Source organism: Phyllostomus discolor, chromosome 1 (assembly GCF_004126475.2).
Source record: "Phyllostomus discolor isolate MPI-MPIP mPhyDis1 chromosome 1, mPhyDis1.pri.v3, whole genome shotgun sequence".
Taxonomy (NCBI): Eukaryota; Metazoa; Chordata; class Mammalia; order Chiroptera; family Phyllostomidae; genus Phyllostomus; species Phyllostomus discolor.
In genome coordinates, this window is record NC_040903.2 from 41673836 (window position 1) to 41692939 (window position 19104).

The window sequence follows — 19104 nt, forward strand, 5'->3', positions numbered from 1 at the left end:
CTCCTCTGTCAAAACTTGTTTGCCCATATATATGTGGGTTTACTTCTTAGTTTTCAGTTCTCAGTTCTCATGGTCCGTGTGTCTGTTTTTCCACCAAATCATGCTGTCTTGATTATCATTAATTTATAGTATAATTTGAAGTCAGGAAGTGTGAAAACTCTGGCTTCATTCTTTGTTTTTTCTGGATTGCTTTGGCTTTTTGGACTGTACTATTTTAATACATCAAATATAGTAGAAATTAAAGTTTTTGGTAACTTTTCTCAGGTCCCATTGTACCCCTCTACTTCATACACTGGGTGCAGGAGAGACAGAGGGAGAGAGAGAAGAGAGAAGGAGGGGAGGAGTGAGGAGAGGGTAAGGAGGAGAAAGAAAGAAAAGGGACAGAAGATAGAAAAAGATGGAAGAGTAAAAGCATTTTGTAATATTCTGAGAAAATTCTTCATGTCTGAGAAAATTATTTGAAGAAACTCTCTCCTGCACATTTACAAATAATTTAAAAAGTGGTCTGGCTGGCATAGCTCAGTGGATTGAGCATGGGCTGCGAACCAAAGTGTTGCAGGTTCAATTCCCAGCCAGGGTACATGCCTGGGTTGCAAGCCATAACCCCCAGCAGCTGCACATTGATGTTTTTCTGTCTCTCTCTCTCTCTCCCTCCCTTCCCTCTCTAAAAATAAATAAACGAGATCTTTAAAAAAATTAAAAAGTGGAAAGAAAAATAATACAGCATTATTTTTTGTATTAAATTGTCAAAGATGACAAAAACAATAATACCCTGGCTGGGTTAGCTATTCTTAGACAAAATAGACTTTAAGCTAAAAAACAGTAACAAAGAAAAAATGGATAAATTCTGAGAAACATACAACTTTCAAATACTTAATCATGAATAAGTAGAAAATCTGAACAGATTAATGATGCATAAGAAGATTGAATTAGTAATCAAAAACCTCACAACACAGAAAAGCCAAGGACCACATGGGTTCACTGGTGAATTCTACAAAGTGTTTAAAGAAGATTTAATGTCAATCCATCTCAAAACTGTCTAAAAACAGAAGAGGAGGAAACACTTCCAAACTCATTTTATAAGGCCAGCATTATCCTAATACTAAAGCCAGATAAAGACACTACAAGAAAACTACAAATATTCCTTATGAATATAGGTACAAAAATCCTCCACAAAATACTAGCAAACTGAATTTAACAATACATTAAAGGGATTATACACATTGATCAAGTTTAATTTATTCCTGGGAGGTAAGGTTGGTTCAATACATACAAGTCAATAGATGTGATATATCATTCAGTAAGTGTGGTATACCAAATAGAATAAAAAATAAAAAAATCATATGATCATCTCAATAGATATAGAAAAAAACATTTGACAAAATACATTCTTTCACATTGTAAAAATGCTAAACCCATTGGGTCTAGAAAGACCCATTGGGTCTAGAAAGAACACACTTCAACATACCTAAGGCCACATATAACAAACCCATAGCTAACATCATCAGTGGTGAAAGGTTGGGAGCTTTTTCTCTAAGGTCAGGATTAAGACATGAATGCCCATTCTCACAACTTGTATTTAACATGGTACCTAGTCTGAACAATCAGGCAAGAAAAAGAAATAAAAGACATCCAAATTGGAAAGAAGAAATAAAATGGATTATATAATCTTATGACAGAAAATCCTATAGACTCTACAAAAACCTTAAGACTAACTGAGTTCAGTAAAGTTGCAGGATAAAAAATCAACAAACAGAAAGCAGTTGTATTTTTATACATTAACAAGGAAACATCTGAAATAATATAGAGTTGTATGGTGGTAATCACTTTGTAATATAAAAGGTATCAAATGAGCTCATATGCATTCAACTTACATAATGTTGTATGTCAATGATATCTCAGTGAAGCTGGGAAAAGAAAATTTTCAAGGAACATTTTCTTGTTACATATTTTTATGCATGTATTATATGCTGTCTTTTATATTTCTATTAGAATATCAAGCTTGAAAATCTAGAGTATTGAAGCAGTATTAGGTTACAGTAACTTGTTGGACTACTAAATAAATTTTAAACACTGAAGAGGAAAGTCAATTTCTAGCTGTTATCCTTAGAGCACTGAGCCCTTAATTAGCAGGTATAGTGGTAAACGTGGGAGTGAAAGGTGCTGCTGCTTTTGGAGGAACTAGAAGACTATCATAATAAAGGATTAGCTTTTTGTAGGGGAAATGGAGTCAGTCAGGCCCTCTCACTGGGCCTGATAAGCAGTATTCCCATAACCTTGAGTGGGCCCACATGCACAGCATCATACTTTGTTATAGAATATCTTGGCACCTGGCCAACTTTGTGTGCACTTAGTACATGAGGGAGTTGGGACTCCTTACCAGTGCAACATAGGGCTTGCAGCAATGTGGACCCATTTCCAGGGCTTCATGCATTTTCTGTCTGCCCGAATCCAGAGTGAACCTTCTTGGCCTTGCAAGGCTACAACACACTCCTTCTCTTCAAATGAAACTTAGATTTTGAGCAGAGAAAAATACTTATGACCTAGGATCTCTTTTAAGTGTTATTTTCATTTTTTTAAATTTTCTTTCTGGAAAAGTCATATTTTCAAATCCAGGTCACATTCTGGGCTAAGGTTATAACTCCAGGGAGGACTAGATCCTGACTAATTCTCCTCTTTGTATTTTAATATTTTTTTGATTTCCAAGTAATTTTTAAATATTGATGTATAATTGACATACAATATTATATTAGTTTCAGGTATACAACATAATGGTTTGATATAGGTATATATTATAAAGTGATCACCACAGTAAATCTAGTTAACATCCATCAAAGTGATATTTATGCATAGTACAGTATAAGAAGAAAGACTTATTTTGATAAATGGCTCTCAGCCAAGGCTTCTAGATTAGGATTACATGTGGAGTTTTAAGAGCTTTCATCACTTGTGCCCTCTCCCACAGAGTCTGTCTATTGGTCTGGGTCAGAACATCAATGTTATTTTAATCAAATGCTCCAAGTGATTCTAAGGTGAGGCCAGGGTTCAGTATGATGATTCCTGAGTAAACTTATATGAGAACTGAGTTCAGATTTTGATCCAGGGGGAGGTAACAGGATCTACTCTGCGTGGGTTTGCTTGGGCCAAGCCAGTGAAGCCACATTATCCATGCTGCAGCAGAATTTTTTGGCATCTGTGAGGAGACAGGTATAGAGAAACTCAAAAGTTTGGTCTCCATGTAGAAGCTTATTTTTCCTGAATCTCTCTTGTGACAAAGGGCAGGGAATGGTGAACTTTCCTGCATTTCCAGGCCCTTCTGCCTGTGGCTGTTGCAGTAGCAGGTGGAGAGTCTGTGACAAAGCCATTAAAGGCATATTCTCAAGATGCAGATGCAATTTCTCCATATAACCTTACCTGAGGAAAAAACCCAGAGAAGAGAGAGAAGGGGACGACATGGAAGGTTCTCAGGTATATGTCATGTCCTGGGTTAGGGGTTGTGCCCTCTTTTTGTTCTAATGTGCCATGGTTTTAGAAAAAGCAAACATTTATATCTATACCTCTGGTAATTCTGCTTAACAAGTGTGTTTTTAACTACTTTAAAAAATTATTGGACTCCCGGCCAAGATGGAGGCAAAGGTGGACGCACCGTACTTCCATGGACAAACAAGATTGGAACAACAACAATTTAGAGGCAGAATAACATCCAGAACTGACAGAAAATTTATCTGAATGGAAGTCGGACAGCCAAGAAGTTGAAATAGACCCATTCATCCAGACCAGTAGGAGGGGTGAAGACAAGCAGCCAGGCGTGGGTTGAGGCATGGAGAGCAGAGAGTTGGGTGCATAAGGCATCCAGGGGTGGTGTAAGGAATCTGGGGCATGCAAGATCACAGCGGGTGGACCCTGAGTACACAAGTGGCAGCTGGCAGACCCAGTGAGGTGGTGATTGTGGAGCAGGGCAGAGTGCGCAACTCAGGATCCCAGAGAAGGGACTGAGGTCCCACAGAGAATGGAGCAACCGCCATTGTTCCTTCTCAACCCTGCCCCCACATACAACGTCACAATCTAGTGACTGGGGTGCCTAGCCCTTGTGAACACCTAAGGCTCTGCTCCTCAATGTAACAGGAGCGATCAGACCAAAAAAAGAGAGAGAGAGAGAGACAGAGAGAGAGAGAGAGAGATGGCTCAAACAGAAGAACAAATCAGTGCCCCAGAACTCATCCTTTTAAGCGACCGAGAGATAGCCAACCTATCAGATGCACAGTTCAAAACACTGGTGATCAGGAAGCTCACAGAATTGGTTGACTTTGGTTGCAAATTAGATGAACAAATGCAGTTTACGATAAAAGAAATGAAGGAAAATGCACAGGTAACCAATAGTGATGGGAAGGAAACTGGGACTCAAAACAATAGAGTGGACCAGAAGGAAGAAAAAAACAACCAAACAGGACAGAATGGAGAAATAAGAATTCAAAAAAATGAGGAGAAGCTTAGGAACCTCCAGGACATCTTTAAATGTTCCAACATCTGAATTATAGGGTTCCAGAAGGGGAAGAGGAAGAGCAACAAGTGGAAAAGTTATGTGAACAAATAATAAAGGAGAACTTCCCCAGTCTGGCAAAGGAAATAGACTTCCAGGAAATCCAGGAAGCTCAGAGAGTCCCAAAGAGGTTGGACACAAGGAGTAACATGCCAAGGAACATCATAATTACATTAGCCAAGGTAAAAATGAAGGAGAGAATCCTAGAAGCAGCAACAGATAAGGGGACAGTCACCTACAAAGGAGTTCCCATCAGACTGTCAGCTGATTTCTCAAAAGGAACCTTGCAGGCCAAGAAAGGGCTGGAATGAAGTTTCCAAAGTTATGAAAGGCAAGGACCTACATTCAAGATTACTCTCTCCAGCAAAGCTTTCATTTAGAATGGAAGGGCAGATAAAGTGCTTCTCAGATAAGGTCAAGTTAAAGGAGTTCATCATCACCAAGCCCTTATTTTGTGAAATGTTAAAGGGACTTATCTAAGAAAAGAAGATTAAAAAAACATGTATAGTAAAATGACAACAAACTCACAATTATTAACAACCACACCTAAAGCAAAACCAAAAGAAACTAAGCAAACAACTAGAACAGGAACAGAACCACAGAAATGGAGATCACATGGAGGGTTAGCAATAGGGGAGTGGGAGGAGGAGAGAGGGGGAAAAGGTACAGAGAATAAGTAGCATAGATGGTAGGTTGAAAATAGATAGGGGGAGGGTAAGAATAGTATGGGAAATGTAGAAGCTAAAGAACTTATAAGTATGACACATGGACATGAACTAAAGGGGGGCAATGTGGGTGGGAGAGGGTGTATAGGGTGGAGGGGAGTGAAGGGGGGAAATGGGACAACTGTAATAGCATAATTAATAAAATATATTTTAAAAAGTAAATAAAAATAAATAAAATATTAAAATAAAAAATTATCTAATTATAACAGTCAAGATTAGCTTTTTAGCACACCTCTCCCCATATCCTAAGCCTTCTCTCCATTCACACTTTAGGCATGCCTTGAGCAATTCCCACCATGAGCAAGTTTCTACAGCAGTGGTGTACAACTCATCTTCCCCGGGGGCCATATCAGCCTCGAGGTTGCCTTCAAAGGGTGGAATGTAATTTCAATTCTTTAACAGTTAAGGAGTAGTTATATTTATACAGTACTAAAGTTAATTCAGCCCTTTGAAGGCAACTGCAAGGCTGATGTGGCCCCCGCTGAAAATGAGTTTGACACCCCTGATCTACAACTACTGAAAGTATTTCCTTTGTAACAGATCAACTTAGAAAAAAGTATTTATCTCCAAGATTTCTATTTGGGATCAGGTAGAGCCCTGGGGTATCAGTGAAGAAGGAGAATACAGTGTCAGGTCCCCTCCAAATGTCCCATCATCTCTTTATGGACCAGGATTAACAAAACGCACATCTTACCAGGATAAGTTATATGAGTTAGCCCGGGTCTCTGTCATCCTGAAGTGACATACTGAATTGGGTTACTGACCTCTGAACTTATTTGTCTCTGAATCTTACATGTACCTGTTTCTCTCTAGATCAGTGGTTCTTTACCTTGGCTGCACTTTAGAACTACGTGGGGCTTTTAAAATGACAATTTCCATTCTAGACAGCATCTCTGAGAGTGGACTTGTGTACACATACTTTTTTAAAAAAGCTTCCCAGGTGGTTATAAAGTGCAGCCAGGGTTAAGATTCATTGCTCTAGACCAGGGGTCAGTAAACTATGAAATCAAGCCTACAGGCTGGTTTTAGGTGGCCTGTGAGCTAAGAATGGTTTTTATATTTTTTAAAAGTTGAAAAAGAAGTCAAAAGTCAAATATTTTGTGACATGTAAACATTATACAAAATTAAAATTACAGTGTCCATGAATAAAGTATTATTGGAAAACAGCTACATTCATCTATTTACATATTGGCTACTTTAACACAATGTCAGTAGACTCAAGTAGTTGTAGTAGAGACTGTAATGACTCGTCAAGTGGAAAATACACAGCATCTGGTCTTTTACAGAGAAAGTATGCTGGCTCTGCTTTAGATTCGGAGCAATTTTAGTGCAAGGACTAATGTGATGCACTAGAAGCTTTCCTTCATTACTGCTATCCCCCATTAGAGTGCCACACCCAGTACTTGTCATTAAGTACATAGTAGTCACCTGTGAATGTTTGTTGTGTTGAATCTGTATATAGTTTCAGATACTCTTATTCTTTTCCCCATTTTATCTATCATCTATCTATCTACCCATCTATCATCTATGTATCTTTTAAAATGTTAACTAAATAGAAAATATGGCATTACCATTATATAAAGTCATGTGAAGCAGAGAAAGGTAGGTATTCTGGAGCATTTGCTCTATGCTTTGGTTTGGTCAGCTGTCTTGTTTAAGTAATTACTGTCCCAAGGTAAACAGTAGTTATAGGGAGGAGATGGCTGGTTGCTCCCTGCTTTGGAATCTGGAATAGTGAGCGAGAAAATCTGAAATGATACTGAAAATTTCATTCAGATGAGGAGCATTATAAGGTTGCCTATGTATGATGCCAAAGCATCTGTATAAAAAGTATACAATTCAGTTACTCAGACTGAGATTTAGTTTGTTTAGTGACAAATTTATATATTTAAAAATCTTTCTGGTTTAATTTTTTAGTTCAGAAAAGATACTGTATCCTTAAGCTGAAAAACCACTTAACGACTTTAAAAAAAGGAAATAAAATCTAGGATTTAAGAAGCCCTATCAAAGTATTTTACACAGTCTCAAATGATTCCATTATTGCTTCTACAGATTTACTATGACTTGAGAAAACTTATTATCAAAACTTATTCTTCTGAGGCAGAAGTACTTAATTTTGATTGCTCTTCTTTTCAGAAGTGTTTATAACCCACTAGTGTTTATAATGTCTGGGGAAGAGGTAATACTATGACTAAATCCAAGAGGAAGGTGTTAAATATGTTGGAGCCCATAACAATTCTCACATAAGTAGTTTCTTCTAGGCCCACCAAAACTATCTACAGAATAAAACAAAAGTGGTAACTGTACACATACATATGCACAGATACATATAAACTGGTATTTCAAACAAGTATATTTTATAAGATATAACCATATACCAAGTTTTTAAGTTTGTTAGTAATAAAAAGTTATATGGTAATATTAATCACAAAATATTGTCTCTATTTAAAAGTTAAAATACCCAGATTTGCATAATAACCAGTATTTGAACTTGATATAAAGTTGAGAGTTCTCCCTCCCCAAGCTTTTTCATACTAGCCCTGCTCTCCTACTTTTTTGACTTCATTAACTGGGTTGGGATCCCTCTAGGTCCTTACCTGAATAGCTGAGAATTTGACAGCTAGCTTTGGTGTTCTAGAAACTTAGTACATGTCTAAAAATAAGGCCCTTCTAGGTTTTACTGAACTTTGAAATTACCTTCCCCCTCCTTGCTGGAGGTGTGTCAGCTAGAGCTCCCTTACATGGATAAATGTAACTATTCCACTTTGAGTTTACCTTTTCTTCAGCATTTAGACAGCTGAAGATATTTCCCATTTTTTAAACCTGAAATCTGATTACCAATCCAGGTGGCCTCTTGGACAGGGCCTAAGATGATGGGACTTTTTTTTTTCTGGATGACCTATGTCCATTTCATAGGAAACATTTAGGCATTGTTTCTCTTAAAGACTGTTCAAACTGTCCACAGGCACAATTTCCCCTTCACTCCTCTAAACAAGCTCCAATTCTCTTGCCCTTTATATATTCCAGGTATGAGTCAGACTTCAGTGTATGGTGTTCCTGATTCTGTAAGATTCTTAGATCAATTTGTCTCTCACTCCAAGCCATCTCTCAGCTTGATATGACAGGGAAATCCCTCTTTACCTATTGGGGTAGTTGTAACAGTATGAGAAATTACAGCTCATCTATTTCTAATGATAACCTCTTCAAATATCTTTTTCTTATCTCCAATTCTTGGCACTTTTGTACACTTGATGAAAGGCAGCAGGTTCTGGGTCTATGTTTTGAGTGAGCATCTTTTATTCAAAGGTTTATGGGCACATTCTATGACTAAGATTCTTGATCTGTCAGGGTAGCAGCTGGCATGACAACCTACCTAATGACAGTGTTTGCACAAGTCATCATGCTGTGTCTGTGGGAGTGTGTGCGTGGAAGACGAGGCTGAGACAGTAGTAAATGCCTGGAGCTTGAGGAGATGGCCTCCACTACACAGTGTGCCGCTTTTTCTCATTGTCAGTCTTTACCCTTACAAATTGAAATAGATGTTTATTTAGCCCTACAGCCCCTTTTCTAAATGTATTTTATTCAGAAAATACTATATTTTAAATTAGTAGTTCCCAACTTGTGGGCCATAAATTATATAGGATAGGGGCATGGTGGGGCAGGGATAATTCTAGGAGAAAATATTTATATTCACACCAGGCATTGTTCTATACTTAATAAACTGATTCTTATACAAACATGTATTACTGATTTTTAAATATAGGTAGATGTAATTAATTATATACAAGTTTGTTTAAAAGCATTACTGATAATCTAAGGGAGTTCCAGCCAAGATGGAGGTATAGGTAGAAACCCTTCACTTCCTTGCACAACCAGAAGGAGAAAACAACTAACCTAAAATCAATAAACAACCAGAAGTGCCAGAATGTCAAACTGCATGGAACTCCATCAACCACAGAATTAAAGAAAAAATCAACCAGAACAACCAGAAGGGTAGCGTGGTGGATGGAAAGAAACTGAGGTGCGGCTTCGGATTGTGTGGACGGGTCTGGCTGCGGAGAGGTGGCAGACTGTGTGGGAGGGACTGACTTAAGGGGAAATAGACCCTGAGGTGGCTGTGGGCTAAGGCTGGGGTTGCCGTGGTGGAGAAACTCCCAGTCTCACATGAGTTCATTGGAAAGTGGGCTAGAGATGAGCAGGGGAGCTGCATTGTTCCCTCTCTGGCCCCTCCCCCACAGGCAGCACCACAGCACAGCAAGGAGGGTTGCCCCACCCTGGTGAATACCTAAGGCCCCGCCCGCTTACAACTTAACAGGTGCACCAAGACAAAGAAATAGGGCCCAAGTGAAAGAACAGAGCAAAGATTCAGAAAAAGAGCTAAGTGAGGAGGATATAGCTAACCTGTCTGATGGAGAATTTAAAGCCTTGGTAATCAAAATGCCCACAAGACCTGATTGAGTTTGGTCAAAAAATGAAAGATACCCAAAATGAAATAAAGCAAAGTATTCAGGGAAGCAACAGTGACAGGAAAGAAACCAGGACTCAAACCAATGATTTGGAACAAAAGGAAGCAATAAATATCCATCAGGAACAGAATGAAGAAACAAGAATCCAAAGAAATGAAGATAGGCTGAGGAATCTCTGGGACAACCTGAAATGTTCCAATATCTGAATTATAGGGGTGGAAGATGGAGAAAAACAACAGCAAGAAATTGAAAACTTATTTCAACAAATAATGAATGAAAACTTCCCCAATCTGGGAAAGGGAATAGACTTCCCAGAAGTCCAAGAAGCCCAGAGAGTCCCAAAGAAGTTGGACCCAAAGAGGAGCACACCAAGGCACATCATCATTATGTTACCCAAGATTAAAGACAAAGAATTTTAAAAGCAGCAGGAGGAAAGGAAATAGTTATCTACAAAGGAGTGCCCATAAGGCTATCAGATGATTTCTCAAAAGAAATCTTGCAGGAAAGAAGGGGCTGCAAAGAAGTATTTGAAGTCATGAAGGGCAAGGACCTAACATCCAAGATTACTCTATCCAGCAAAGCTATCATTTAGAATGGAAGGGCAGATAAAGTGCTTTCCAGATAAGGTCAAGTTAAAGGAGTTCATCCTCACCAAGCCCTTATTATATGAAATGTTAAAGGCACTTATCTAAGAAAAGGAAAGTCAAAAGTATGAACAGTAAAATGATAACAAACTCAAAACTATCAACAAATGAACCTAAAAAAAAAGAAAGAAAAACAACAAAAACAAAGCAAACTAGAACAGGAACAGAATAAGAGAAATGGACATTACATGGAGGGTTTTCAGTGGGGATAGGGAGGGAAGGAATGGGGGAAAAGGTACAGGGAAGAAGCAGCATAATTGGTAGGCATTAAATAGATGGAGAGAGGTCAAAAATGGTATAGGAAATAGAGAACTCAAAGAACTTATATGTGCAATCCATGCATATGAATTAAGGGGGATGCTGGAGAGTTGGAGGGTTGGGGAGAGTTGGAGAATTAAAGGGAGGATAAAGGGGGAAAATTGGGAAAACCATAATAGCATAATCAATAAAATATAATTAAAAATAAAGGTAAAAAAAGAAAAAAAGAAAAGCATTACTAAGTTTATAGTACCTGTTTATTTTTATTGTTTTATTCAACAAAGTAATTTTCCTGTGGGAATGTAGATTTTTTAAAAAGTTTCAAGTTTCCTAACTTGAAAAAGTTAGGAAAGAGTTGGTGAAAGAAAATAATAAGCACAGGACACTGATAGCTTGGCACAAAGAACTATTTTTATGAAAAACCAAACTTGAGGATCCCATACATTTTTCAATTTATAAAAAATATATAGAAAAATTTGTACTTTCTTAAATCTTCTATTAATGGAAAATACTCTACCTTTTAGAGAGAATTTTATCAGAAAAAATGTATAGAGAATAATTGTAGGTTTTGGAATAAGAAATCTTAGTTTAGAATTCTAGATTTCAGGCTTTTAGATTTGCTTATTAACTCATTATCTCTTCAGAAAGTTGTAAGTACAACAATAAAGACTGTGACTATTGTATTTATTAATGTACTTCCAGCACATGAATCTTTGCCAGGAATTTGAAAAAAGAGCATACAAAATCTCCAGGTTCAGAATGCCCTAGCCAAAGGTCACTAAAGAACAGAGACTGTAGTAAATGTTATTAGCCATAAGACATTCTCTCTGCCAAATAACGTTATCTGATTCCTTTCCTTCCCCCACTGTCAAAGTTCCTAACTTTTCAACAATGCGAAGTTAAATCCATGTGACTGGAAATCCAGGTGTCATGAGTACTTACCACGAGTGACGAAATGAACAATGAGTCCGATGATTACTGCAGCGATCACCAGTATTATGACACCCAGGGTAATCTTTCCACACCTTGTGAGTTTAATTTTTGTGTTTGACTCTGTTCTGAATGGAAAGAACAAGAAAGCAAGTGTTAACAGTAGTAAGATATAGAATTCTCTTAGCAATAAACATAAATTTGATGTTAAGTATAAAAGTATATTAGTTTTCACTAATTATGGGTTCAGTAGACTGCTGAGCTTGGAAGACAACATGTAGAATTAGTAAATATAATAATTGACATGCTTATTTTTTAGCACATATGAATAATGACGGTAATACTAAAATCAAAATTCATTTATTCAGCAAATATTTTAGATGGTCTACTATTCATTAAGCACAGTTTTAGAAAAAAGACCTCTTTCCTTATGGAGCTTACATTTTACTGAGTGAAGATAGACAACAAACAAAGAGTGTAATTAATAAAATTCATAATTCTCAAAACAATATGAAGTTCTGCAGGAAAAATAGAGTTATGTAAAGAAGATCTAGATGAAATTGCCAAGGGAATAAATGCAGATAAGGAAGAAGACCGAGATGTGGTCAGTAGGGTACTCCCATGTGAAGAGATTATAGAGAAGAGGAAGACCCAGCCAAGGAGACAGGAAACAACTGGTGAGAGTAGGAAGGAAACAAAGGGAAAGTGGTGTCCTGGGAGTCAATAGAAGTGTCTCAAGTATGAGGAAGAGAGTCAACTATGTCAGATGTTGCAAATGGGTCAAATAAGATGAGCAAATGAACACGGAAAATGGACTATTGCATTAGCATTCTAAAGGTAATTGCTGACCTTGATGAAAGATATTTTAGGAGTGGAGACTCATTAGAGTTGATATGAAAGAGAGTGGTAAAGGAACTAGAGACAATGACCATTGACCCCTCTTTCAAAGAGTTTGATGAAACGGGAAGTGAAGGAATAAGACTATACCTGATGAAGAAAATGGGATAAAGAAAAGGCTTATTTTATCATGGACAAATTTAAAGTATACTTGAAAGTAGAGAAAATAGTTTAATGAACCTCCACATGACTATCACATAGATTTAAGAGCTATGAACATTTTGCAATATTTCATGTATTTTTCTACTTTAGAGTAGTTACAGAAAAATATTACATTATGACATTCACCCCTCAATGTTTTCCCTTTAAAAAGTAAGGATATTTAAAAAATGTGACCATTGTCATACCTAATGAAATGAATAATAATTCCTTAATATCTTCTAATACCAAGTTCATATTCAATATTTCTGCTTATCTTTAAAATGTCTTTTACAATTTTTTATTGTTGAACAAAATTAAATCAAAATCTCCCCATTACACTAGGTTATTATATTTCTTATATCTCTGTTAATCTAGAATGGCTTTTATATTCACTCTCCTTTTGTATTTTTTATGACACTGACTTGAAGATACTGGATCACTTGTCTTATGGAATGTTCTGCCTAACAGACGACCTTTGTTTATTTTTTTTCAAAACACTTTAATTAAATGTTTCATTTTGTGATTTTAACTCACATGCAGTATATGAAATAATCTCTAGAGAAATCCCTTGAACACTTTACCCAGTCTCCCCCAATGGTGACAACTTGTAAAATAATAGTACAATATCACAATCAAGATATTTACATTGACACAGTCAAGATACTTAACATTCCCATCACCACAAGGGTCCCTCATGCTGCCTTTGTATAATCATACCTGATTGGCTCCTGCCTCCTCTCCCTCCTTAACCCCTGAAACCACCGAACTGTTCTCCTTTTCTATAATTTTGTCATTTCAAGAATTAATATAAATGGAATCATACAATATGCAACCTTTTGAATTTTATTTGTTTTCACTTATCAAAATTCTCTGGTGGTCCATTCAAGCAGTTCTATGTTTCAATAGTTCTTTAAAATATTAAACATTTTTGAGAAATAAGTCCTAATATAGATATGTCACATTTTGTTTAATCATTTACTCAGTAAAGGACATGTGGATTGTTTCCACTTTTTTGGCTGTTAGGAATAAAGCTGCTATAAAACTTGCTATGTATAAGTTTTTGTGTGGAAATAAATCTTAATTTCTTTTTTTTAAATTTTATTTTAATCATTGTTCAAGTACAGTTTTCTCCCACTTACTCCCATTCCAGCAATCTTAATTTCCATGGGATAAATGTTCAGAACTCTAATTGCTCAGTCATATGCAAGTTTTATGTTTAATTTTTAAGAAACTCCCAAACTGTTCCTCAGAGTGGCTGTAACATTTTATATTCTTCTGACATGTGTAAGTGGCCCAGCTTCTGTGCATCCCTGCCTACATTTTTCGCTATAACAACTTTTTATTTTAAATATTCTGGTAGCTATGGGGAAATATCCTGTGATTTTACTTTTTATGATGTTGAATATCTTTACATGTGCTTACTTGCCATTTGTATATTCTCTGAAACATCTATGTCTTTTTCCTTTTTTTTTTCCTAATTGGGTTTTCTTTTTTTGTGCTGAATTTTAAGAATTCTTTATATATATTCTGGATCCTAGTCCTTTGTGGGATTTGTGTTTTGTGAATATTTTCCCCAGTTTGTAGCTTGTCTATTCATTTTCTTAACAGTGTTTCACAGAGAAAAAGTTTTACATTTTGATGAAGTCTGATTTCTCATACAGGTCTTATGGATCATGATTTTGGTGTTGAATCTAAGAGCTCTGCCTAGCCCTAGATAGATGGCAAAGATTTCCTCCTATATTATTTTCCTTAACATTTTGTATGTTTTATTCCATAATCTACTTTAAATTATTTTTTTAAATTAATTTTAACTTTGATCTTAGATAAAAGGCCAAGAAGCAATTAGAATTAATTTTTATATGAGGCAAGATACTTAAGTTGAGATTATTTTTTGTTCCTTTGGCTGTCTTCTTGCTCCAGTACTACTTGCTTAAAAGACCATCTTTCCTCTTTTGAATTGCTTTTGTACCTTTGTCAAAAATCAGTTGGGGATACTTGAGACTGCTTCTTGGTTCTCTTCTGTTTCACAGATCAATGTGTCTCACCAGTACCATACGATCTCCATTATGATAGCTGTATAATAAGTCTTAAAATCAGGGAGACTGATTCCTCCCACTTTATCTTCTTTGTCAAAATTGCTTTTAGTTATATTAATTCCTATGAGTCTCCCCATAAACTTTAAATAATTGTATTTGTATCTAAATAAAAATCTTGCTTAGGTTTTGATAGATATTGCAGTAGAACTATATTAGTTTGCAGATAATTGAAATCTTTACTGTGCTGAATCTTCCAATCCATTATTACAGTATGTCTTTCCATTTTGTTAGGTCTTTGATCTCTTTCATCAGTGTTGCACCCTGCACATAAAGTAAATTCTTAATATTTCTACAGAAATATGATGTCTATGAACTTTTTGGGTCTATAATAAAAAAAATTAAACACCTGAAAGACATCTCGCTATGTAAAAATTTAGGAGAGAACACTTTCCCAATCTGACCAACTCACTTATTAAATCTAAAATGTTTACATGTTTTTAAAGATTTTGTATTTATTTATTTTTAGAGAGGGGGGCAGGGAAGGAGAAAGAGAGGGAGAGAGACATCAATGTATGGTTGCTTTTCTCATGTCCCCCACTGGGGACCTGGCCTGCAACCCTGGCATATGCCCTGATTGGGATGGAACCGGGGACCCTTTGGTTCACAAGTGGGCACTCAATCCACTGAGCCACATCAGCCAGGGCATGGTTTACATTTTTTGGAAAGAAAACTGACTAATCATACTATAAAACTCAATTTCTTATAGATGAATAAAATATTCTAAAGCAACTTTTTCATACTCATGGGTGCATGTCTCTGTATTTTACTCAACACAATTTGCCATGGGATAAGTCTCAAAAAATGTAATAAATTGAGTGTGAATTTTATGTAGCAAACATTTAGAGTATATTTTTCTATTCTTCTCAGCCATGTCCTTCTAATAGATTAAACCAAATAAAAACACTGCATTTGTATATCAAAAAATTGAAGGTTGCCAAATTTCATAATAATTCACTTATACACAGGTAAACTTCATTTATTGTTTCTCCTTCTTAATTTGTCTATATGGTGATGTAACTAGAATGAGACATACCTAACTTTTTGGAAGTGGAAGAAACTTTGCAAATCACCATTCTAGTTTTCTAATTTTAAAGAAGGGAAATTGTAAAATGATATTTTTGCTTTAAGTCATTTCAAATCTAGGAAACATAACATGAATTCTAGATAGCTATTTCTCCTCTGGCTACTATTAGTATATTTAGGGTTTGGTTTAGAGTTAAGATTAGGGTTTGTTTCTGATCTTTTTTTGAGGGTGATGGCTTTGTTTTCAATTTTTTTATTGTTGTTCAATTACAATTGTCCCACCTTTTCCCCCATTGCTTTCCCCTGCCCCATCATGCTCCCCACTCCCAGTCAACACCCCCATTTTCAGTGCCCATGAGTCCTCTATTCATGTTCCTTGACTTGCCCCTTCTCCTTCTTTCCCCTGTTATCCTCCTCCCACAATCCCTCTAAAATTAAATCATCTAAGCCACTCTAACTTGCAACTCTCACTTATCTGTTAGCCAAAATCTAATATCATTACAGTGACTTATCCACCTTAATTCATAAATGTAAAATTATGGTAATAAATAAAAATTAAAGGCAGGTGAACTGAGTGTTTATTTCTGTCATTCTCAGCTGAGTTTTCTAAGATTATATATGTATATATAATTATATATAATATATAATAATATATTATATAATAATATATATTCTTCCTACTTTCAAAGTGTTTAATTGATCTGAAGTTTTCCTCTGTGTGTATATGTATGTGTGTGTACATGTATATTTCTAATTTTAAAGGAAAATTCAACTTTGTCACTATTTAGATTGTTTACAATGTTCTTTAAAAACAATTTCAGACATACAAATTCTATTTTTCTCAAAGTGTTATTATGTAGGATGTTGGTGGAAAATAGACTACTTATTATTTAACAGAAATTGAGTCTTAGGAGAGAGCTTAAGGGAGGAATAGAAAAACTTGTTTTGATCTTAGCAATTTGCCATGATTTCCTGAAGTATTATATATTTTTATCAAATGTACCCTGAAGCCATTTAGGTAAAATAATGATAAGATAATAATGATATGAACGATTATTAGGGATGTCAGAAACAGTGGCTTTGATAGTGAGTTCTACTTGAAAATTATTAATTCCTTTAAAGGATGAAACCAGTGTCTGATTTCTCATATACTGTTTATGGAGCAAAAGGAGCACAGCAAGTTAATGTGAAGAACATAGAACATACTACTTGGAAGTCAAGATTAAATAGTTTACCAGCTTTTTTTTTAATTAAATCAAAATGAATAATAAGAACTTCATTTGATGAAAAACATTTCAGAGGTTCTCTTATAGCTGACTAAACTAAATATTGAGGTGAATGTGTAAAATGGCTGATTATTCAAACTGTTTATCAGGAAGGTATATTCGGCTCAATATTATACTCTACTTGGAGTGTAGTTGTTGGTAAGATATGAAAATCAGAAAAGTCATCTAAAATTTTTATTAAAAATGTATGTTAAGCTCAAAAGGTTTATCAAGGCCTGCATTTCCCAGGAAAGACTGTAATATATATGTGAACATTTATGTTTGTGAGCAAGTTTGATCAATTAAGAATCAAAAGATAAACATTATTTGCACATCTTTGTGTGCTATGTAATCAGTCAACACATTTCTTTGACTTTCAGGCAATTCCTATCTGACCATATGGCACTGCTAGTGGGAAGCCGTTTCCAACTACGGGGTTAAATCATGCCACTAAAAATGTATAGCAGTGCAGTGTTGCAATGTTTCAGTAATAAAAATTAGGACCTAAACTTCCTGTAGGTAAAACAGCAAGTTATGAACACATTGTCTCTATATCAACATACAGTATGAGAAATTGATGTAACTACCTTGTAATCTTTACATTTTCTAAGTGAAATTATCTTTTTAAAAGTAAATTCCCCCAGTTTTACTTCAGCAATTTCAGCAATTATACATATACTTTCATGAAAGGTCCAATTGTGATGGTAAGATTTTTCACAAAAAATTCACAAAACAAATTTTAATGATTAAAGCTTATCAGTCTTACTCATTTTTGTTTTTCCTTTGTGATTTATATTGCTCTCATTTTCATATAAATAGTTGAGAGTGTAACCTTGTTTTTAAGAACTTTAAAATACAAACAAAGCAACATTAATTTTGTCCCTTCAGAAAGTTGACCCGAGAAGCAACAGCTGGCCATCCTGCAGCCCAGCCCTTCTCCCCTTAAGCCTACCTGTTCTGCAGGGGAGTCCATGCCAGCTTCCTCCTCGGAGTTTGCTCCTCTGCCATCTTCTCCTCGAGTGCTGTGCTGCACAGTCATTCTCCATCTATTTAGCTTACAAGATCCTGTGACTTTTATGTGTTTTATGATAATATTATAATAATAATACTTAGCAGTTACACAACTTTTCATCTTCAAAGTGCTTTCTGAACACTTGCTAATTAATTTTACATTAGTAAAACATGAGCTGTATAGGTGCTGCTCCATAAGTAATAAATAATCACATGACCCAAGTGGAGGCAAAATTTAAAACTCTCAGTTATGAGTGAGTAAGCAATAGGGCCACTGGGTTGGAGGACAGTGAGCCTTTATCCAGATTTTGTATTTTGTGAATCTGGAAGTGAGCAACTGCTCTTCTCACTCCTTTGAATCCACTTCCAAAAACGCTGGCAGTTTCATTATTACTTTTTGGTGGAAGGCCCGTGGCTCTCCAAGCTCTAACCCTCCATTAGGATATGAATCCTCTCCAACTCATAATGCTCTTGTCTCTTTCAACCCCTATATCATCTTTTGATGAATTCCTTTCTGAATTTTTTACAGTGACCCTAATACTAGTGATCATCAAAGAATTTTATATTCCCTGAAATCCAAAGGATGTTGATTTTTTATTACAAAATATAAAGGTTTAACTAGTAATTTTCCAAAGTTTTGGATAGCAGTATGGGTCTTGGCAGCCAATTTAGATATTGGTGTGAAGACTAGATAGGACACACCCTAATGTTTAGATTGCTATGTGATTAAAATAATTGTGACTTGCTATGTGAATCAAGTTATGCTGGAGGAGAAAGCTTCCTTGGGTAATAGTCTTTGTTAAAGAGGCTCAACCTTATTATATGATCAAGTAGAATCATTATTCCACCTAGGCAATCTCCTTTCTTCCCAAAACATGTGAAAGAAAAGACAATCAGAAAAAATACTTGTACTAAAACTAAAAAGAATCACAATGGCATTTCTTGTATTAGTTATTAATAAGACCTTGATCAGATATTTACATGCTTAAAAAAACTTCCAATTTAATTATATTTATTTGAGCATTCTAGGCTGTATGCTTTTACCCTAGTCTTCAAAATATCTAGTTTGTTCTCACTCTCATTTGTCTGTGTAAATCCTACATAGCCT

General features: G+C 35.8%; 1 protein-coding gene across 1 annotated transcript in view; it reads right to left on the reverse strand.

The window, feature by feature from the left end:
* Positions 1–18024, reverse strand: part of LOC114491854 (transmembrane protease serine 11C-like) — a 55177-nt gene extending 37153 nt beyond the window's left edge. Inside the window, exons 1-3 of the mRNA XM_036032094.1 lie at positions 17938–18024; positions 14906–14958; positions 11576–11745 (exon numbers count right to left, since the gene is read on the reverse strand). Coding sequence (XP_035887987.1) covers positions 11576–11745; positions 14906–14958; positions 17938–18024 — 310 coding nt within the window. The remainder of the gene's footprint in view (positions 1–11575; positions 11746–14905; positions 14959–17937) is intronic.
* Positions 18025–19104: the final 1080 nt, after the last annotated feature.